The 23261-nt window shown below is 46.9% G+C and overlaps 1 protein-coding gene across 1 annotated transcript in view; it reads right to left on the bottom strand.

Annotated features, from left to right (window-relative positions):
• LOC126530673 (sialin-like) overlaps positions 1-23261 on the bottom strand; it is an 80825-nt gene that overhangs the window by 11187 nt on the left and 46377 nt on the right. Inside the window, exons 3-8 of the mRNA XM_050177936.3 lie at positions 11712-11978; positions 11037-11211; positions 8247-8383; positions 7094-7297; positions 4922-5054; positions 2106-2261 (exon numbers count right to left, since the gene is read on the bottom strand). Coding sequence (XP_050033893.2) covers positions 2106-2261; positions 4922-5054; positions 7094-7297; positions 8247-8383; positions 11037-11211; positions 11712-11978 — 1072 coding nt within the window. The remainder of the gene's footprint in view (positions 1-2105; positions 2262-4921; positions 5055-7093; positions 7298-8246; positions 8384-11036; positions 11212-11711; positions 11979-23261) is intronic.

The following is a 23261-nucleotide window of genomic DNA, read 5'->3' as shown; positions in this document are numbered from 1 at the left end:
AGTACAGGGATACATGTCCGTGGTGCGGAACAACCCCCACGTTATACCACATCACGTGGGAATGCAAGCGTAATTTCGCATTCCATAAAGTAAATAACCCAAGTGCGGAACAATGGGAGGGTCTGCTCACCAGCAGCGAGCTCGCAGCCCAACGGGCAATTGTGCAGCACGCCTGCGAGGCAGCAAGACTCAGCGGTGCCCTGGAATAGGGGCGCCGACCTTGTGAAGCGGCCAGGACTCAAAACATGGACACCGGCCCACCGCCAATCTCTCTGAGATATAGAGAAATAAAGTTTTTCCATTCCATTCTCACAGTCAGTCGGTCTCTGGCGTCCGAGAAAGATGCCTTGATGGAGCGTGCACCAGTTCATCAACTAGTTCATCAGGAATGGCTGAAATGCGTTTCCGTTTTCCAAAAAAGGCCGAAAGGAAGGCTCTGGTGGGTGGTGCAAATCAAGAGGGACATGTGCTAACCAATGAAAGGTGGAAGTACTAGAGGTGGAACAAGAAATCTCAACGTGGTTCTTTCTTAGTACTTATTGAAAGTGGTACTTATGAAACCCTTCAGTCGTGCTCAGTTTCTAAGACATGGAAAAACAGGTGGCTTTGGACACACTGCGCCTGACTCCAGAAGCCATTCAGGAAATGAACAAGGGAAGTACTTCCCAATGAAAACTATCGCAGTCTGGCTTGCCGACTGCCGCAGTTGTCGTTTTTCGTTGGCGAGCTATTCCGTTAAACACTGAAAGTTATAGGTTTTTCCTCACAGTTGCTGATGCATGATTGTCTGTAAAACCTGCTTCAAGTGGTCCGGCTGAGGAAGCCCGTAACCAATGCCTTTCAAACGAAGTGCGCCCTGAAGCTGGAGCGTGTACGTCCGTTCTTTCACACATCAACGACTTCAAGGCTGATATCTTATCGGAAGCCATGCAAATAAAATGTATGCACAGACTAAATAGGACTGAGAGATGACTCGGTGGTGGCCATTCCGTTTCACATAGGCGGATTTCTTTTGGAGGGAGCCCTGAAGAGGATTGATCAGTGTGACCAGTGCACGGCTTCGCTGAGCAAGCTGGTTTGTACAGTCGTAAAAGTTTGCTAGCTATGCAGAGACAGACGATAAGCTTGTTATCTGTGGTTACGGCAGTCAGGCTGCACATAAATGCATGCGGCAAATGATGTCGAGATCTGTTGTCAGGCACGGCAATAAGAATTGCCCTTGGCTAGTCTCCAATGAACTGTTGTCTGTTGCATATAACTACGTCTTCAGCACTTGTGCACACTGAGCTGTTGCATCGAGCACCTTACGACAGATTAAACGGTGCACGGTGACGGGTGTGCCATAAAATTACTTAGGCGCTGTTGGTGGGTCACGTGTTTCAGAAATATCTTCAAAAAGTGTTTCATAACGAACGCCGCCTTCGTTACACGCAAAAGAGCGGTAAAAAATATTAACTTATGAGATGTATTTGCTGTCTTATCTATAGGCTAAATGTTCTGTTAGGAAGGATGCCAACCCTTAGTACAGTGCAAAAACTACATGCGTGATTTCCAGTCCTCCACTCCCGCCAAATAAAACGAAAGTAAAAATGTTCATTTCGCATGAAAAAAGTTTTATGCTTTAGTCTCACTATTCGTGATATAAATTCCGAAGAGCACGATTGAGATGTTGCAATCGTCCAACAAGCTACGTCGCACTGCATTCAAATGCCGCCACACGAAAAAAAAAGAAATGAATGTGTGTGTGTGTGTGTGTGTGTGCATGTGCGTGTGTGCGTGTGTGTGTGTGTAGAGGGGCGATGGGCTGTCATTACGCAGATTTCAGATGAGTATGTATTAAAAGAAATATTAGAGCTGGTATTTGGTTGTAATATAGAATTGCAAATTGGCCGCCAGTTGAACATCTTTACTGCTAACGCTTAACGCTGATATTGCGTGCATTGATTTGGGCACAAAATCGTTCTTTTTTTTTTTCTGAACAGCTTGTTGCACCACTGCATGAGCCGTGCGCTGCCGAGGAATGGGCACAGACATGGCGGGCGCTGTAGTAGACAGCGTGGTTATTGCTGTACCCCGAGTGCCAGACGCACGAAGAGTACACCTACCGGCGTGTGCGGGCGCCATGTCTACGAGTGCAGGCGTGGCTCCGCCTGCGGCCAATCCGTAGACTCCCATGGCCAGCACCAGGAGGCAGGCGACCGGCGCATGGTTGCACCCAGCCCACGGCACCAGCGCCAGCAGAAGACCCGAACCAGTCAGGGCTGCAGCAGGCGTCGCGTCGAACAAGGACACGTTATGTCTACACTTTATGGGGGAAAGAGTGTTCTAGCAGAAAATTAGAAGCTTAACTTCGTTTCAACATCAAATGACGAAAAGAGTGAATATGGAAATGCTTTAAAAAAAGAAGCGACAAAGGCATCTTTGGCAACATGGCTTTAGGAAGTTCCCTGAACAACACATAATTCAGTGTGTATTCTTTAAAAAAAAGAAAGCAGCGCAAATCGGCCCACAATTCGCAAACTGTGTCCTGAAGCTAAGAGGAAAAAGCTCACTAATAATAAATACAACGTTATATTTAGTCTTCGGGTTAGTGTTTTCAGATCCAAGCTGAATCAGGAGGAAATTTATCAGAATGTAAGCTCTTAGGAAGTGTTTGATAAGAAGCTAGCAGCGTTCATTCACTACATTATGTTCGCGATTACATTGCGATAAGGTCTGTAACTCAACAAATAAGTCTAAGTTTCAAACTATCTTGCCCTCCCCCCCCCTCCCCCCTCCTTGAGCACGTACCACAGGCGAATTACAGAGCTATTCGTTCGTGAGACATGATTTTATTTAGGCGGCTGCTTTCGCTTGAATGACTCTTCTTGCAACTTACTCTTGCGAGCGTAATATTGTGTGAATGCATACCTAAGGCCCATTCTAAAAATCGTTTCCCTTGGTGATCTTCCTATAGCCTTGATGTGTTTGTAACGTCATGCGCCTGGCTATTATATACAATTTAATAGCTCGGTATATTATGCCAAAAGTACACGAAGCAGCATAAGCGAGTTTGATTACCCTCATCACCTGCATAATCTTAAGATATTTTTGGCTAACACGAATCATCCAGAAGTCTCTGCTAACCGGGTTTAAAAGCACGCGTCCGATAGTCAAGCTGAAGCAGGATAAAACCAGAGTGAAAGCACCCCTCTAGAGCCTGCACACTAAAATGCGTCAACGCACTCGCAAACATCCATATTTCACGGAAATGCTATTAACAATGTTGATCCATGAGCACCTTAAGAAAAAGCTCCAGGAGGTAACGCTTTTACACACTTATTACACACCGCTTACACACTTATTAGAAACCTTAAATTTGCCTTAATACACGCGAAAGCAAATCCTCCGGGTCCAGCCCACTTAGCACTTAGCACAGCACTTAGCAGCCGAATAACGGCCGTGTACTTCGAAGCCTCTTAATAGTGGCATCAAAATTTAAAGCATTTGTAATTACTATATCCGCGAAATTGAACCCTTGTTTACGTGCACTAGCTCAGACGTCACGCATGTGCTCCATAGTTTATTCTACCAACACAGGACGTTTTACAAAACGCGTTCAAAAGTCGTAAAAACAGAGAACATGCGACAATTGAATGGTTTTCTGGTCATTCAAGGTGATTGAAGGCATTTTCTTCATATAATTGCGCCGCACGTCTTGTAAAACTCGTTAGTCGCGGTCTCTAGGTTATTGAACATAAACAAACGAATAAATAAATAAATAAATAAGTAAATAAATAAATAAATACGTTTGACAGACACTGGAAGCAGACAATGAAGCGTACAGCCTTTTTCCGATCCGCTCGATCTTGATGTTTCCTGTAACGTGATGCTCTGCTAAACCAGAACAGTGACAGCTAGGCCACAAAGCCTGGGCTTTGACTCATGATGGTGACTCACATGTGCCGTCTCATATAAATAAATACCTCTACTGAAAGTTTACCGCGACTCTAAGCCGAACACTACTGTTAGTAGCAGGGAGATGAGATTGTGTTTGATTAGGCGGAAAAAAGGCTTGCGTTGCGCCAGCGTGCTCGCTCGGTTCGCTTGGGTGCCAGCACTATTCAAACAGACTCTGGCTAATTGAAGGGCTACTCGGCACAGAGTCGAAGCGTATATCGGCGAGTGGTTGCTAACGAGCAGGTGGCGCGTTGACGCCTGGAGGGTTCAAAATTGAGGGGTCGTAAGCGTCGTTCAAGCCTGCAGTTACGCAACACTTTCTGGTGTAGCTGCGAACTAATGTTTTTCCTCGGACTCCCTGTTATTGTTTCCTTTTGTATTTACATTGTACCCACCCCCTCTGTAAGGCGCTCTGAGTCATGAGGGCATACTAATAAATAAAAATAAATGATGATGTTAGTTTCAAAAACGCCGTCAGTGGATTGGAAGGAATGGCTCCGCATTTTACACCGCGCGTGCATTCTATGTGTGTGTGTGCGTGAGTGTGTGTGTGTGTTTTGCGGGGCACACTCTATTACCGGATTGTCACTGTTGTCAAGTTATCACATAGGCGCAAGACGCGCCTATGCTGCATTCGAAACTACCTGGATGTTGCCGCCGATTCTACAGCGAAACAGACTCGTCAATTCGGATTGCGCTCTCAAAGCAAACAATGTTGTCCATTCTAGAATGCACGCGAGTACCAGCGATCACTCTGGAATGTACTTCGGTGCATGCATAAATAGCGTACAGACTTGGCCCGTGGGATCAGTTTCGACGACTGTGCTCGCCGACATAAAAACGATTTGATGTTTACTGGTCTTTCTGCGCGCAAGTTCGCCAAATAAGAAGGTAGATTCCCAACAAACCTTTTTCCTAGTGTGCAATTGTTTATCGTCAAGACGGCCTAACAATGCACGTTCTGCAAAGGATGAGTCTTTACCTGCAGTCTGGAAGAGTTTTCTAATAAGCGTGGTGGAGAGGCGCCCTTTCCTCCGCAGGCGGTCGCTTAGCAGGCCCCCTGCCAGCATGCCCACACTTTGGGCCCCGAACATGGCCGCGTTGATCAGGCCGCTCTGCGAAGTAGAGGAGTGAGCAAGATACCAAGCGAAGAAAAAATTAAATAGACAGAAGGTTTTGGTTGCACGAACAGTGTTGCCAACTAGAAATAAAAAAAACACACACACATTATAGTCGAGACTCTAGAAAACTCTAAAACTCGCGATACGAGCACCCAAAATTCGTTAAGTGTACACAACAATCAGAATCACGTTCAACAAGAACAAGAAGAAACTTTATTGAAAAGAATGGTCCGGCAGTTTTTGTTGTGGTGGCCTCAGGTGGCGGCTCGAAGTCCCTAACGCAAAATTTAGACGCAGCTCTATACGCGTTTTCATTTCGCGATATATAGGCTGGTGCGGACAACCTGTCTCATGCGGCACCCCGCAAACGGAGCGAAGTGTGGCACGACATGCCTCTCTAATTGGGAGATCGCGAGAGGTCCCCACGCATTCCCCACGCGTGGGGGACGCTTATATATCGCGAAATGAAAACACGGATAGAGCTGCGTCTAACTTTTGCGTTACGGACTTCGAGCCGCCACCTGAGGCCACCACAACAACTGCTGGACCATTCTTTTTAATAAAGTTTTTTCTTGTTCTTCTCGAACGTGATTCTGATTGTTGTCTAGAGGCCCCCACACGTCCCCCACGCGTGGAGGACGCGTGGGCTTCATTCACAGCAGCCGCTGCAGACAGCGCTCATGCAGCGCTTTGCTTCCATATGTCTGACGCGCTACTCTGGCACATATCCTAGCCTTCGTCGCAGCAGAGCCCGTATTGCGCGGGAATACTTTTCTTCTCGCACTTTCGCCACAGCCTCCTTCTCCGCTTTCCGCCTCGTGGTTCTACTGCACCCTCTTCCTTCCTCTTCCGCATCGCGCTCTCTTTGCTAACGCCGTCTGTCGTCCTTCGCTGTGGTCGTTCGCCCGGTGACGAGGGATGCCGACGTAGATTCTCGCCGCAGGAACGGGCGCCTAAAAATGGCGCTCTAAACGAAGACTACATTACATGAAGGCCGCAACCCGCAAGACAATGGCCCTCTAGACAGCGAAAATAACCGCTAAATCAAGCCCAAAAAACCGCTAAATTGACAATTCTGCGCTTCTAAGGCTGATCCTAAAGGAAAACGAAAGATAAATATCTAAATGAGTTTGGACTCATTAAGCATTCATTCCGAGTTCTGTTTTTGTTGGTTTCGCGGTAATTGACTGATTATTACCAGAGAAAATGGTGGTCAAACTTCAATTTTTTTTAATCTCGTTTCTAAACCCCATTTTCGGTACGTCTGTGGGACGACGCGGAATTCGAAGTATATTTTTCGTATTTGGGTCGCCGTGGCTCAGTGAAAGTTCTCGGAACTTACTGATTATTCGGCTCATTTAGAATACAATGCCGTTCGTATCTTTGCCGCTAAAAAATGAGCTAGGCTCGACTAGATGTAGTCAAAGTCTCTCGCGTCACTGTGAGCTGCTGCGAAAACTGAAAGTGACGTCACCTGTTATGCGTATTTTTGACTTACTGAAGGCTACTGACACGGTAATAGGGGAGTTTTCTGGTAGTGGTAGGAAGCTAATTTACTAATACAGCTCAATTTATTTTTCTCTCTAGTATTTATTAAATGCATAGTGCTTGCAACCTTCCACAGAAGATGATCGGCAATCTGTGTTTTTTTTTGGGAGGGGGGGGGGGGGGCTTGTATTGGTAAACAAACGAACTGAGAAATGCCAGCCGAATGCACGCACACGTCACATAATACCCGCCAAAGTGCGCAAGTCACTGCATTGTGCGGCATGGGAGCAAGCATGTGATTAAATTTAAGAGCAGCAGTGGAGTCTGCCTTTACTCATCGCAGCTTGAGTCTTAATGTGCCTTCACGCCATATTTTTGAATGTTTAAGGATTCTAGGGCTACTTCACTTGGAAATATTTCCGGCCATCCGTCTGTAACACATGACACTATAAGCTCTATAGGTATACATGGGGCTCTATGGGTGCATATGAAGATTAAAGCGAATGGCTTGTTGGTCCCATATCGTGCTATCATGGTGTAGTCACCTTGGCCAGTGGCATGCGTAGTACGGCGGACAGGTAGGTGGGCAGGCTCGTGAGCACGGTGAACTGTCCCCAGAGGCAGGCGAACCGGGACGCCGTAAGCGCCCACAGAGGTACAGAGGTCAGCAGTTGGAACCACGGTGTGTCGCATTTCGCTCCGTCCTTGGCGTTCAGTAGGTCCGCGCTGCCTGCTTCCATAGCCTTGGCCTGCGGTGCAGAACAACGGTCCATGTAGAGTGAGAACGCTATAACTAGTGCATTGCTATTATATGACATATTCCTAAGCACAGATTGCAGTACAGATTCCACAGATTGGAGCATGGGAGTTTCGTGAGTGAATGTGGTATTTAGTAGCTGTGGGTCAAACTGAAAAGAAAGGGGAAAAAATCGGGCGCTTCAGGAGTATATCGTAGTGTTCGGGGGAATTCGCTTTCTCCAACCGAGCATGTAACTGCACGAATACCACGTAGGCGATCGCCGTAATTCAAGAAGGCAATAACCCACTTTCCAAACTTACAGAGCCCTTAATTACCGAGCAGCTGGCTGAGAGCACGCTTGTACCTCTGCTACCTGTGCACTCCAGGCAAAAGCAAGAGCGCGCGTCAGAGCTGTAGTAGATGCTATTATCCCGGGCGATGCTCACATTCTGTGGCATTCCGTACAGCTAAAAGATAGGCTATTCTTTCTCTGACTTAGAATGCGTTGATTACAACTGGCACCCACGAAAAAGACATACCAGGCGAGGACGACAAAGCGCAAGGATTGTTCGGGCTATATAGGCGAGCCTAGTTAAACTCGCACCCGTCCGCAGTACAGCGACACCTTTGAGCAGCGAGTGGCGGATTCCTTCCTGACTGCGCAGTACCATGGCCTAGCTGATTCAGCACCTCAAATGCTAGGACCAAAAATTGCGAACCTGTACCGGACATTTTAAAATAAAGTTTACACCGACCCTCTCTCAGTTCTGTTCCATAGCTAGACCAAATATTTTGCTGTGCACTCATTGTCTAGGTGTGTCGAGAATTCACAGTTAGCCCAGGCCACCAAGTATTATGACGAAGTTTCGGTGCTTGGCGGATTGTATTCTCATATGTGTTGATGAAGAGATTCAGCTCTACCCGCCACCATTTCCATTGTGTGCAGCAGCAGCACGCACCTGCAGTGGCGGCAGAGGCCTGGCTGTCCGTCCGAGGGCGATGTAGTCGTACTCTGCGTCGCTGATCCACGGGTCCTCCTCAGGCGTGCTGCGCACTCTCCACGAGTACAGCCCGAAATAAGCGCATCCCACTAGCCCTGCGCACAGAGGCGATACCATTGGTGAGAGAAGTTGAATATAGAATTGATTTTACGAATAATGAACTTTTGCGATCGGATTGGCAGACGGGCGATGAACAAAGTTTACTTCAGAGGACAAGCCATGCGTAAACAAAAACAAGCCTCACGATGCTGCGGTTACTGCCTACATCGTGCTTGACCTGATAACGTAAGGCCCACGCGTTTATAATATCACTTCTCTGCGCAAAAGGTTAAGACGTAGGCTAATGTGAACAACGCGAAAATCGCAAACAGCGAAGAGGACGACACGACCATTACCCGCTCATGACGTCATTAACGCTTTTTGGAACGTGCCACACAGTGACCTAATTTGTCAAGGCAAGTTCCATACGAGGTATGGCGTACTGACAGGCTCTTGTTTCTACTGACGGTGCTACTTTGAGTTTACGTTACCTCCTCCGAAGTCATGTCAACGAATGCAGCCAAAGGTATTGATATATGCACATTGTTCATGGTTTTCCGGAGACCGCTTATCACCGACTAACAATTGTCGCAAGTTATCTTTCGGCGTAAGACGCGCTTTCACGTATCGGAACTTTCTCGAGTGTTCTCGCCGATCCTATAGCAAAATAATCTTGTTTATAATCAGATAGCATGTGCTACGCTAACGGTGGTGTATATTCTAGAAGCTGCGCGAGCGTCAGCGATTACGCTGGAATTATTGTACAGTGACTCATGTATAAATAGCGGAGGCTTTCCAGCCGGAGATTAGGTTTTCGACGGTCGACGACTTTGCTCGCTGCTATAGTTGTGCTTTAAGTATCACTTGTTATTCCGGGTTCAAGTTCACCCAACAGGAAGTTACTTTTGTGACTCGCAGTTTTCACTACTATGTGGTTCTTCACCGATACTACAACGTGACAATATTCATCGAGGACAGGAAAACCTGCATTTCATACAGTGAGCTGTGAGGATGACATCGTGCACAAAGAAAACAGAAGGCGCTGACTCTATCACTTGTCGACTGGGACAAGAGGGACGAGTACTGTTACCAGCTGATGCCTATAATGTTTAAGAAATACGTGCAAGATGACGTTGATGAAGGTCGTGAAGTCATGAAGCTGGGGAAGAAGTGGGCGAGTGGCCGGGATATTCCCAAGAAATCTTATCATCAGAGGGACAACCTGTATAATTTATGGACTGCTAATTGTAGAACAAGTGTGACTAACTTTTCATAAGTGCTTTACGACCGCTTGAGGGAACAACAAAGAGAACAGACAATATCGCCTTTGTGGAAGAATGACCAACTTCTACCGGTTCCTATAGATAAATTCTAGACTTGTGACCACAAAGGCAATTGAACTGATTGGCTCCTCCACAAAATACCTTTGTCATATTATCAGAGAGAAATGATGCAAGGAAACGGTGAAATGAGAAAACATACATTGACGAGCATTTTGGCATCGACTTGCTAGAATCGAAAACGGTTGTAGAAGAAGGGTTAAGACCATTCGTACAAGCACTACGCACCGGACAGCACACCTAAAAATTCAAGAACAAATTGGCAAATGGACACTACACTACAACAAAACCAAATATAGAAACCAGAGAAATATAAAAAGATACACGTAAATAATCAGACACAATTCCACTGCTCGTTAAGGGAGGTAATGAAGCTTTGAGAGCTCCGCCTTGTGTGTTGAATTGTTTCGCTGCCCAATCACTTTTCTGACAGTTAACGGACAGCCGTCATCAAGGACATTCAATGTTGCCTCAAAGCAGTCCTTAGGATTCATAAAGTTGGCAGTTAATACAAGCGTTCTCACTGAGTTGCTAGCGTAACCTAAACATGCATTAAGACTCTTCGATGAAATTTGCAAAGGTTTTTGCACATATAGTTTTTGTACATTGACGGGTCACCTTTGCTAGTATATTGACACGCGTACTTGTTTACCTTTTTCCTCGGAGCGCATTTCACCTGCTAACATATGTTAAAATTTATCCCCCAGTGGAAGACACGTCTTCATGCATCCGAGAACATTTCCTATCGTTCTTGCCGATTCTATCTGCTATATACCTTCTAGCAAAACCCTGCGTAATCAGATTGCATGCGCGAGGCGAATAGTGTTGTACATTCTGGGAGGCACGCGATCACTAGTGGTAAGGCTGGATTCGTCGAAAGGTCATGCATAAATAGCCGATGCGCCTGAATCGCAGGTCAGATTTTCGATGATAGCCGACTGTGCTCGCCCCTGTGGTTGTTCTTTAGTGTAATTTGTTTTTCTGGGCACAGGTTCGTCCAATAAAGCGTTAAGGTAATTGGTTGCTCATAGTTGCGCTACTGTCTGGTTCTTCACCGTCACTACAGCGTTTCAATATCGTAGGTTCGTTATCGTTATCTGACGGTTCTTAGGCGTGCACAGTCGGGAAAAAGTATGCTTTGTCCATTTGGCCCCACATGCAAAGGGAAGAAAAACACAGTAGAGGACGGCAGGTAATGAGGTGGTGTGATGACACGAGGAAATTCGCAGGCACAGGGTGGAGACGGTTGGCAGAGAACAGATATGGACAATTGAAGGTCGTTGGTAGAGGCATTTCGTATTGTACTGAAGGCAAAACACGCTATGGTGATTACGGCAAGGACGGCTAAGAAACAAGGTACAGCACTCACCGAACACGTAAAATGCAGCCTCCCAACCAATGGTGTCGCACAACATGGCCGTCAGGGGCATGGCCAGGATGGCACCCACATTGGCGCCCACGTATGCCACGGCGAGCAGAGATCCACGCTCGTGCGGAGGTGCCCACTCGGCCACCATGCTGAACATGGCCGGGTACGTGACGCCCTGTGTGCACCGTCAGATTCACTGCGTCAGCGAGGTGCCGAGGCTACAGTTCCAGACTGCACTTGTACTGTGGATGGCTTCCACTGGATTACCTTACAACACACATACACACTCAGATATATATATATATATATATAATACACAGTGAATTATGAAAGACGACGTGTGTGTTTTGATGTGTGAAAGCTTGAAGTTGCAACCAAATAGCAACTATGCATGCTTGAAAGAAAGTAGAGACTGTACGTGCAGTCGGCTTCAGATATTATGCAACAGGGGATCTGAGAGGAAGCTGGATAGTTTCGCAGCGGGGAAACGCAGCACGGTATTCGGGGGGGGGGGGGGGGGGGGGGGGCTTTCTAGCCTGCACTACTAGCATGCGGAAAAGAACATCGCTGTGCGGTTTTACCCGCTATACGCTCGCAAACTGCTCGGAATTCCAACCGTCTGTCAGATTTGACGCCCCGCACACTTTCGACGTAGGCTGCACTCGGCCACGTTACCTCGCCGAGTCCCTCGAGCACCCGCACGGCGACCAGGGCTGCCGCCCCGGTGTCGCGAGAGGAGGACGAGTAGGCGCGTGCGGCGGCGGGTGTGACGAGGGAGCCCAGGGCCGTGCCCAGCAGTCCGAGTCCGAAGGGCCACTTTCCCCCTGCGCGTCCGGCCAGCCACCCGCCGGGCATCTGGGTGGCCGCGTAGCCGTAGAAGAAGGCGCCCAGCACAACGCCCTGCGTCCAGGGGCTCCACGGGAACTCGCCTTCACCGGCCCTCTGCGGCAAGAGAAGGACGCATGAGTGAAGAGAAGGGAAACGTGCATTAAAAAAAAATATTTGGCGGAACTCCGCAAATTAGACTGAGTTTTCTGCTCAATCTGACAGCATAGCAGAGTGCTGCAAGGGGACCAATCTATAAGTGCGCATTTTAAGGAACTTTCGTTGTTGAAGCCATAACACAGAGCTGAAATGAATGACTCATTACCAGAAATTTTGCAGCACTTCGAATGCTCCACCTATTCGGATTACTAGCCTTTTGGTTAGGTGGCAGCGCACGAGCCGGCCGAAAAAAATAAAAGAGAACTTTGCTGGTTCGATTCGCATATGAGGACATACTTTTTTAAGAATCTTAGCTATTATCAGCTCAGTCTTGTAGATGTCTGTCGCCGCTGATGCGTATCGATGGAATTCCAGAGTCCTTTTCCCGAATTCTATAAGGAAATAACGAAGAAATTGGTGCGCTCCGCAAAGATTAGATCTGTGGTCGCACAGATGGCCAGTCGGACATTTTACCTCTCAGACACCTTTGTGTGTCGTGCATTGTATTTGTTGCAGCAAGCACACGAGTAGTATGCAAGCAAAAGGGAATACATCACACTTCAATTACTTTAAAAGATTGGGAAAGCACGGTGCAAGTTTACTTACAACATCTAAACAACAAAATAAGTAAATGACACAATTTCACCTAAAAGAGAGTCAACGACAGACTACTACTATTCGAGAGATGCCACGGGTTCTTTTGATAGCCTCTTTGGTCATAAGCTTTCGTAAGACCAATACTGTTTCAGCTGTTGGCGCGTTGCCGAAAAAACACGCGCGCTGTCATCACCGCTGCTGTGCAGGCCAGTAACGTATCAGCAGCTTGCTTTCCCACTGTGTACTGTTGATGGCTCTGCTACCCACGAAGAGGAGCGCGCAGTCCATTGGTACTTTTCATAGTTCGCCGGCTTCCTCTATTTGCCAGAAGCACGGGACGTATGCCTTTCTGAAAACACCTTCTTTTGACGTGCCTTATGATTATATCCAGCTGCCTAATTGACATCTTGCCAATTAAAACATCAAGGAAAAGTTAGACAGTTACGCCTTTAAACAAATAATTTGATTTCGGGGCCTACATTTACTGACGGCTTCGCAACAAGGCTCTAAACAGCATGCGCATGGTCTTATTCACGTATCACAATCCGCATTTTTTTTTCAAAAACTCGGCGCATGATAGCCAGGACACCACGTACGCACGATCTGTGTGGCAAGAAGTGAGGGGCAAGAAATAGCCGCGTCCGTGGTTAGGTGACTAACTACATGGTCGTGTTTTTCTGTTTCTCCACTACATAGGAGCGCCACCTACCCAAACGAAATCAACTAGGCCTAGAGGTATCACTGACTTAAAAGCTTTCTTCTCGAAAAGAAATAGCTTGCGTGCACCTGCGAATACTAGCCGGCCCAGCACAAAAGAATGCCCAACTCGCTGTGCATAATATCGCGCAACTTTCGCGTCACTGCTTCTCATTATCAAGAAAGGTTTATATTATCATTATCAACAAAGGTGCAACTTTATTAATTTTTTATTACGAAGCATTTACAGCCATGCTCCTCAGGTTTTCTTACGGCGTCGTCTGTCCCAGTAGTCGCCGCGTTATTCAGCGCTGCGGGTATGTGTTGCGGGTTTCCTCGTTTCCTTCGTTGTACTAAAGATGGCGTTAGGTGCTCTATTTCAACTACTGTCCCTGCATGCGGCTCCCGGAGCTACAGTGAACTAGAAGCAATTCTAAGTATTCTAGAAGTATTCTAGTACACTGTACCGGAGCTATGTACAGAAACAATATCAACCCTTTGAGCGAAGCAGTTTCCTCTAGAGAAATGAGATGGCGCTTTCGGCGGCTACAGCACGTCGCCTCAACGATAGCGTCGGAAATGCAACTGGGTTTTCGCTAACGCACTGTGCTCCATTTATGCTGCAGCATACGGAGCGGTGGAGTGAAGAGGTGTGCAGCAGTCAGCTGTAAAAATTGTGAGTGGCGTATTCAGGCATGGAATGAATCTGTATGTCCAAGTTCACGGTCCGCTGCTACATAAGGACTGCCTGTGTAGCCGGCTTTTCGAGGTGCACGGCGTCCCTTGTCCATAAAAAAAATTTCACTCATCCGCCAACGTTGTAGCACTATAGCCTTCTAGGAAAGGACATAAACCCCGGCTCGTCTGCAAGAGCGAGAACCACTAGTTATACGCTGACAAATGGAGTAGCGCCGCTTCTTAATTGGCATGTAGCAAGTTTGTCGCACGCTTTCTACGCACACGCACACACACACACACACACACACCGCAACTCACAGGCAAACTTAAAGTATAAACCCCATGCAAGCGATCTTGCGCGAGACAGCGACAAGCGGGGGTAAAAGTCGTACCCCATGCGAGCGATGACTTCGAGCGACGTCTCCCCAGTGTTGCCGGTACGAGGGCAGCAATATAGGCGCCGAAACTAGCGTGACGCGTGCTTAATTAACTTAAGGTAATGTGTTTTGCTATAAAAAGTAGCATAAAATATTTCTCAAGGTCTTCCAGTATGTTCTTATCTCTGCACTATAAGAATTCAATAGCTTTCTCGTTCCGTGTCACAATCGGTAGTACTTGAGTGATGTACATCCAGTTCCGGCTTCGCGCTATTGGCTAGTCGTTCATAGCACTTCCGGGCGACAAGCGACGAATTCTAGATTTGCAGAATCGAGCGATCGCGCGACAAGACCGAGCGATCTGTTCAAGCGACGGCCCGATCCTTCGCTCGAAGCCGTCGCTCGTCGCTGTCGCGCACAAGATCGCGCTCATGGGGTTTAGCCTTAAGCCCTCTCTATCACCAACGTGTCAAGAATAAGTGAACGCGCGTCGAAACATGGGTGACAGCAGCTATACCGACAGCACACTAATGTTTGGAGCTGAAATGGCTGAATGTTTCGTAACGGTCCACGCGGTAAGCGAGTGACTAGCGACAGTACGCATTTGCTACAAGCTTTTACAACGTATATAACAGTTACGTTACAAGCATTGTGCCAAGCAAGAACAAATCTATCGCAACTGAGCACACCCGTGAGTGATCAGGCAGAAAATAAACAATCAGATAGTGACCGCCCGGTTACCTTTACTGAGTCAGAAATTTGACAACCCGCTGCTTAAATGTATTTGCTGAATATAGAACGGAGATCTAAACACACTGATACTGCTTCTATTCATAAGCGGGAAGTTAGGATAGCTTGGAATACATCTTTCGCCCCACATTTTATTAAAAGCTGCGTATACGCTCCTCGCGCCAATTGGACAAAGCGTAATGCGCTCCGAAAGCGCTTACATGCTCTTTAAAGCTGTAGCCAAAGCTTTGCGTGTCGTCCACCCAGTCACCGTCTTCGACATCCGCCGAAACAGAGGCTTGCTGAGATGCACCGCGACGTCATGCACATCCATTGTAAACACCGGACGCGTCACCACGTGATCAAACTGGGTGGCACCCACGGGATCAACGCGGATATAGTATATGAGCGCTTTAAACCGTTTCATTGTGAGCTTGAGATGGGAGCTTGCGGCGTGTTCATTATTGTTAATAAACATGACCTCCTCTTCGCGCCGACGGCATCTTAAGGTAAGAATCTTTTAAAGCGCTTTTTTGAGAGCTGCTCCTGCTCCTGCGTTCTGAACTTGTTTGCAAAACGTTGCGTCAAAGCTGCAGAAGTCGCGTTCAAGCATTTCATATATACCGGGTATTTATGCCTAGATTTTAGGTCATTTGTAAAAATCATCTGTGGCAGGTACCGCAACTATAGTCCTTGAGCTCGATTGCCCAAACAGGCGAACATTATTTGCATAAGAAATCGAAATGCATAAACGACTAATTAAGAAAATTTCACTGATTAAGCTCTTAACTGCTTAATTTACAGCGCATATTGTAATTTACTAATTGTAGCCTGGTAGTTCGTAAGGTACACCCAACTATAGAATGAATTCTCAGCATGACATCAATTTCAAGATATTAATTTCCTAACTTTGCGAAGAAATACCTTGGCGGTACAGTTACTTTTCTGCTTCCGTGCATAAAACAGTGTTTTGTTAGAAAAAAAGTAAGTCGTACGACAGTGAACCTTTACAGCAAGACTGATGGTGCTTATCTCGAATATGATGTCATCCACATAATTATTTGAGGTGGATATGCCTTGCAGTATCACGATCTGCAATTCGCAGATTGCAATATCTGACGTCAGATAGTTACTTTATAATTTAATTAGTGTTTTGTGTTCATTAGTAGATTAGGCATTTCGATTTCGCATGCAACCAATGTCCGCCTCTTCGAGTAGAACGGCTCAAGGAGAAGATATGTGCTATCTGCCACGGGAGATTTTTTTTTTCAATTACTTAAATGTCTTCGCAGAAACACCTAGCTATAAAGCGGTACTGCCGCTGGTATTTCATGTACAGAAAAAGCTCGGGAGGACATTACATAGGCGGCTTTAAAATGAAATGACGAGTTGCCATCTCTTCTTACCATAGTGGCAGGCATGATCAAGAGAAAGAAATGGTGTCACAAAATTCATCGCAGCTGATCAAATATTCATAATGAATGCGCAAGTAAGAGCAGCAGATATAAAATGCATTTGAGACTGTTTACAAGGGCTGCGCCATAGTATTACATGCGATATCAGCTGCGAGTATATTCGAATGTGAGATAGCGTGATAGGGGAAATCAGATTGTTATGGGAGAAAAATGGGTTTTATCTTGAGTTGGACATGGACTGGGCAAAGTCAAACAATTGAATATTTCGGTATGTAACGTGGCACGTGAAAAGGAATCTGGTATGGTCATCGAATAATTTTAAGAAGGCCTCCGGTAAAAGGCAAGTGGTTATTGTACAAACGAAAAGTTCAGGGATGCCTGAGCTATACTGGAGCAGTTTCAGTTCGTAATATTTATTCTTGCGACATTCAGTTTAATTACATGCCTTTGTAAGGTGTCCCGGCGCACCAGGAAGCACATTATTAATTTCGTGCGCTCCCGATAACCGATCCACGTGGTTGAAAATTTCCTTGTGGTTAGAACTGCGACTGAAGGCTTCCGAGATATAAAACATGCAACAGGCTGAAGTGATGACGCCCGTCAACAGCTTTTCCTATAAGGATGCACAGTGGAAGGACCAGCAGCAAGAGATGCCTGTCAAAACAGATCCCAGTGGCACTTCAAAAGTACAAGAAATAAATCCGCGGAATATGCGTTTTTTCTTCATCTTCTAGAGTCAGCTTGGATTAGCGCGTTCTTCCGCGAACGCCAATCAGACAACGGGCGTCTGCCATCTTCTGCGCCCTGGATGGTGCGACAAGCCAGCTTCTATTTTTCGAGGAACTAGAAGTTCCTGCTCCCCACAGATATGTGAACGGGGCCTCCATTTAGAGGCCACCGTTTTTCGAGGGACGCTAAGACTCATCTGCATGCAATGGAGCTGTGTGTGTGTGTGTGTGTGTGTGTGTTTCTCTTTAAATCCATTTGTTTCTTAACGTTGGCCTTTGTGTATATGTGTCGTCGTCCTCGCTCTTGTTGTCGTTCGTGTTGACTGCAGGTATAGTGTTCGCATGCTTCCCCCCCCCCCCTTTCTTTATTTTTTTGCAGCGTCGGAGCCCAAGAGCGTCGAAGATGAAAAGAGAGCGCGCGCCGCTGCGCGGACAACTTCCGGTCTGCGCGGTTCTCAAAGGCGGATCACATGCGACCTCTCCGAACGAGGAAGGAAAAGCTTCCCTTCCGGCGAGCGATCGAGAGCGCGTCGTTTTCTTTTCCGGCTACATCGCCGAGCGGCGAAAACAGGCGCGCGCCTTGGTCGTTTCTCTCCGTTGCAGGCGCATGCGCTTGATACGGCGGCACCAAGCAGGCGAGACGGAGGGATGCATACACGCATTTCGAGAGCGTAGGCTGGTGGTGAGGAAAGGAGGGGACGACAGGTCAGGCTGAGAAGTTTCATTAACCGAGATTTTTTTTTTGACGTATTTGAATTTTATGAGTTTTGATTTGTTCTCGGTACTCTAGGTGCATTGTTCTAAAATTTAATTAGTCATTATTGTTTGCATTACAATAGATCATTGCGCACGTTCAACATTGCGTAAACAACCACAACTTTGAAAGACACATCTATTGTTATTGTTTTGTTCTGCAGTCCCGTTTTTTATTACTGAAAAAAAAAGAAAGAAAGAGACTTAGTCACCTTATAGGGTGACGGCTACTCTTTTTCGCATAGTGGAAACAACAATATGAAAAATATATGTAAGAAAATGAAAAGAATCCACGTCATGGGGTCAGAAATCCACAGCACACAATCTTATACTGCCATGAACATATCAATAAAAATGTCATATGCAGCTTTGATAGTTACGTTATCTTTGTCTAATTTACCGAAATTGCTACCTATACAGATTATTGTGTAATGATAAAACTTTTTTGTAATGTACTCTACCCTTTGTCATCATTTATACTATATTTTTGTACTGTGTTCTTTTCCAGTTCTATATTAATGACAATATGTTATAACAACTGCCTCATCACGGTCGGTGTAGTGCCTAGTCAAACTGCTTAAACGAGCTTTTTGCCTCATCATTAGTTTACGCACTATACGTTGGAATAAAGAAATCTTATTTGAGTCACTGCCCCATTTTTCCACATAAATAAGGTACATGTCTAAAGCAAAGCAATGAATCACTTTAGACGGGTAAAGTATTTGAAAATTATCGTGCTGCTAGTTTCACGATAATAGATCCATTATAGGACAAAAAATCAAGCTCAAAAATGTCGTTTTTTGAAGTTGGCGCCGAAACCCCTATGCTAGTACGTCAGTGTGACGTCACATATTCAAAAGTATTTTTTTTCGTATTTGAGCCACGCCGCCTGAGCAAAAGTTCGCGCAACTTGCCATAGGCTCCTCTAGGACACAATGCAGTCGATCCTTACCGCTAAAGAATTAACTGGGTCTTAGCAGGCGCTGTCAGTATCTGTGACGTCATGGTGAGGTAGTCCGAGAACTTCAAGGCGGCTTCGCCAACAGTTTTTTGTGTTTTTCTTTCTTTCCCAGGCTTATCAGCCGTCTTCTCGCGGTAAGAGTGGTATTTTTGGTATTGGGGAAAGGTAATTTACTGATACAAAAGAGACAATGTTTCTCTTTAGCGTCCCTTTCAGATATAACAGGTGGCTGTAAATCCCCGTAAGAGTGCTTAGCAGCTCTACACACAATGTCGTAGCATAGCACGGCCAATTTGGCTTCTTTCGACCCGGCCGCTATGCCCCTAAGCAGGCCTTGAGGATCGAACGTACTCGCAAAGGTATTTAAAAGGAACCTACATGGAAGAAGGACTGGAAGAACCACCCTGATGTAGACAGCGAGAGAGAGAAACAAAGCACACGCACACAATCACTTCTGTTCACAGAACAGAATCACAGTTAACAACACTCGCTAGTGCTAGTGTCACTCGTGCAGATTTGTTGTCTCTAAGAACTACAGCAATACATTAGCAGTCTTGTAAAGCGACGGATCGTGAGGTCGGAATTCAAAGCGATTTGTTCGAGAGAAGCAGAAGCTGTACTTGTAGTCATAGGAGAAAAACCTAAATAAATAAATTGCAGCAGAACAAATCTCACGATGAACGTCGACGTTAATGCGATTAGCAACGTAGCGAAGTAGCGAGACAGCGTATTGCCACCGCACATACACGCTATGTATGAGCCGTGCCTGCAGGCGGGCTCTTCCCTCGCGCTTCCCTGCGGACATGATGGATCATGCAGCGGCGCCACCATGAAATCCAGGCTGGGGCGCTTGTGTGAATATATTACGCATAGAGGTTTGTCTGGATATGTATGACGCGGGCCCGATTGCGCCCAAGCATCGGATAAGGGTTGAGTGAATAGTTTTTTTTTTTTTTTGTCGTTGATAAGCGCGCACTCACACAGTAGCACATGCCCAATGATGCTTATTGGTGTCAAGGAGGTTCACATAAGAGCGACATATAAACGTGCGGCGCATCCAGAGTAGCGCAAGTTGGCGTGTAATGGTTGAACTGTTGAGCGTCGCTTGCCTGGTGTCACGTTCCCAGTGACCCAAGATATTCCGATAGTCGGTTTCAAACTCGGTTCCCTCAGCACAGCAGCCTGACGCTCTGACCGTTCGACCATGGACTATACATGAGACCGAGATTGGTGGGAAAAACGGTTACATACATACATACATACATACATACATACATACATACATACATACATACATACATACATACATACATACATACATACATACATACATACATACATACATACATACATACATACATACATACATACATGCTAGTCAGCTCATCGGAAAGCCGGTGAATTTCGCCAAGAATGATGATCGCATTAAATATTACGAAGAACCAACCCCTGTGGCCATACAAGAGTGCGTTTAGGATGCTGAGGGGTGGATATTTGTGGCACTGTGTTGTGCTGCGTGTTATGGGAGATGCGCTTCCCTTACAGTCATGCCTTACCCGTGCGCGGGAGCCAACCTGTACTTCCACGGGCCAGTCTGGAACGTCACGCAGCGTTTTAAACAACAGCACGCGCCGCCTGCGTCTTTGAAAAAAAGCGCCGCGTCTCACGACAACATTTGAAAGCACTAGATGTCATGGGGGAAGAATGCAAGACGACTGTTCATACCACCGGGACTACGGGTACCGCCTGGCGGTGGTAGCGTACCAGCGTGCTTTTTTTACTGCTGTATTATTCTTCGCTATCTTGCAGACGCAAATAGTTAGACAGCCACAAGAAATTGCGATTAAATTCCCAAGAAAGCTAAACGCATTAAAAATAAAACTGAAAGAATGCGCCGCTCAGTATCGCAATTTCGTTTAACACGACAGCTTCGCGGCAGTGAACGAGTGTGCCTAGCCGCGGTGGCTTAGCGGCTATGTAGTCTTATGCTGCTACAACCACGATGTCGTGGGATCAAACCACGGTGGCCGCATTTCTACCGGGGCGACATGCGAAAATCGCCCGTGTGCCGTGCATTGGGGGCACGTTAAGGCTCTGGTGGTCAAAATTAATCCGGAAGTCCTCCACTAGGGCGTGTTGCATAATCGTAAAACCCCGCAATAAAACTGCGTAAAACCCCGGAATTCAATTCAACGAATGTGCCAAGGGTGCATTGCTTGAAATTGTGGCCTCGCATTCTCACAGCCAAGTCTTTTACGAAACTCTGTGCTGACTCGGCAGCTGCGACACCTTGCTGCTTAGCACGCACGAGGTTGCTGCTTTCAGGCATCGGCAGTCCCGATGTGGGCTTTGGCAGCCCCATTGCGATGTGAGCGGCATGCTCTTACGCTGGGATTTTTCCTCGATCGGTCGAAAGTAATTCATTCTTGCTACGGGTGGTCCCCGAGTTGCTGCATTAAGTCAAATTAGTTATTGAAGCGTTGCGGTGGCTGTTTTGCGGCGGACGTGTGCAAGTGAGTGTGCGCGTTCGTCGAACTGAGGTCGCAAAGGGATCAGCAAAACCGGCAACAGGATCGTGACTCCAGTGCGTTCACTCAGTCGAATTTCCGGTTGGCCGGTGCGATGCACATACTTTCGACACGGGTCGTATAAGAAACACGGCAGGTGGGAAAGGGTTATGCCTCGTTCAGCGAAGCTACATACAATGCAAAACAACAAAGGCGCCAACACGGTCAATGAGGGTAAAAAAATAAACAGCGCGAGCAAAAAAAGAAAAAGAGACAATTGCGGAGCTCGTTCCGTCCGGCCAGAGCCGGCACCGGCTGTTTACGTCAGGCATCACGCGACCCGAGTTCCAGGGTCTCGTGACCGCGGATATGTTGGCTCTCTGCACCAGAGAAAGTGAAGTGTCCACACGTGCGGCGCCCCGCGGGACTTCCACCCTCACGTGCCCGTCAGATACAGCGCCGTGTGGCAGTCCGCTTGCTTTGTCGCCAGGCAAGAACACTGTTGCTCGAAACGTGCGTATACGCACACGTGAACGTGTGTGTGTGTGTAGTGCAAACAGGGCTCTCGTCGAGAAACAACGGGCAATCCACGCGCTCGTTAAGCGCAGCCACTATCGTGCGCTGCACATCGCGATAACGCCCAGACGGGCGGTTCGGCCGCGTCTCGGTCCGCACATGGGATGACGCTGGCTGATTTCTTTTGTTTTTCTATTCTGGCTGGCTGCGCCAATGCCTGGCCGCCCGCTGCGGCCTTCTGCTTTGCTTATCAATCGTGCTGGAAAACGTGGGACGCGCTGCGGGTATCGGCCTCCTCGGTTGCGCAACAACAGCACTCGATCTCGCAGCGCAAACAAAGACCAGGAAGGAACGTGGAAGCCGGACTCCTGCGGTTGCGACCTAGAACGGTGTTTTGGAAGCTTGCTGTCGCTTGCTCTCACCTCTACGGCGAGCCTCGATTCGGTCAGAGTTGAAAGTTGATGCCTTCTTTCTGAGCCGTTTTTAAAGTCGATAAACGTGCACATATACAGTAACTCGGAATCCAAGGAATTCCGCTTAGAACCCAATGAAGTCGTTTGGAATTCAACGAATCTGGCTGCATGGATGTTAACATGCATGTTCAAAGCGTTGCCCGCAAAAGACCTTAGCTTGTGTTTTCTATTGCTCCTTCAAAAAATATATATATAGCTTTAGGGCGCTGCAGCTCATAGCCTAAGCAAAGCAAGAAGAAATAATGGCTCGTTATACTAAAACAGTGACGAAAAGGACTGGCGAGAGCAAGTGCAGGTCTCTCTTGCGCACTGTTCCGCTTTACGGACGTACTGTCGTTCATCCATCACGGCTTAGTTAGGTACAGCTAATTAAGGCAGAGTTATACAGGTAACTCGAACCCACGGCCTTTGCTGGGAGTCGAACCCACTGCATTTGGTGCTAATGAAGGCGCAGTTAATTAAGGTAGAGGTAATGAAGGCATTCGAACCCAGGACCTTTGCTGGGAGTCGGACCCAGGACATTGCGTTGTGCGCACTTTGTGACGAACAGCGTTAGTCACATGACGTCGCCACGTTTCTTCTGACATGGCCGCCCGAGTGACGTGGTCGCAATGTTTTCGCATTCATCCACGTACGATAACTAAGTGTCCCGTGAATTTTTTTTGCATTGAGACATATCACACAAGATGGGCTTTCGAAAAGATTACGCAACCGGCTGTAAAAACTAATATAAGTCGTTATGACAAGTAAACCACCTGCTTAGCACACATCTCAGAGGCGCATATGACACACGAGAGCCTTTAAACAAGAA

Source organism: Dermacentor andersoni, chromosome 4, assembly GCF_023375885.2.
Source record: "Dermacentor andersoni chromosome 4, qqDerAnde1_hic_scaffold, whole genome shotgun sequence".
In the NCBI taxonomy this organism is placed as follows: domain Eukaryota; kingdom Metazoa; phylum Arthropoda; class Arachnida; order Ixodida; family Ixodidae; genus Dermacentor; species Dermacentor andersoni.
The sequence above is the reverse complement of the archived record's forward strand: the minus strand, read 5'-3'. Positions and strand labels throughout refer to the sequence as shown.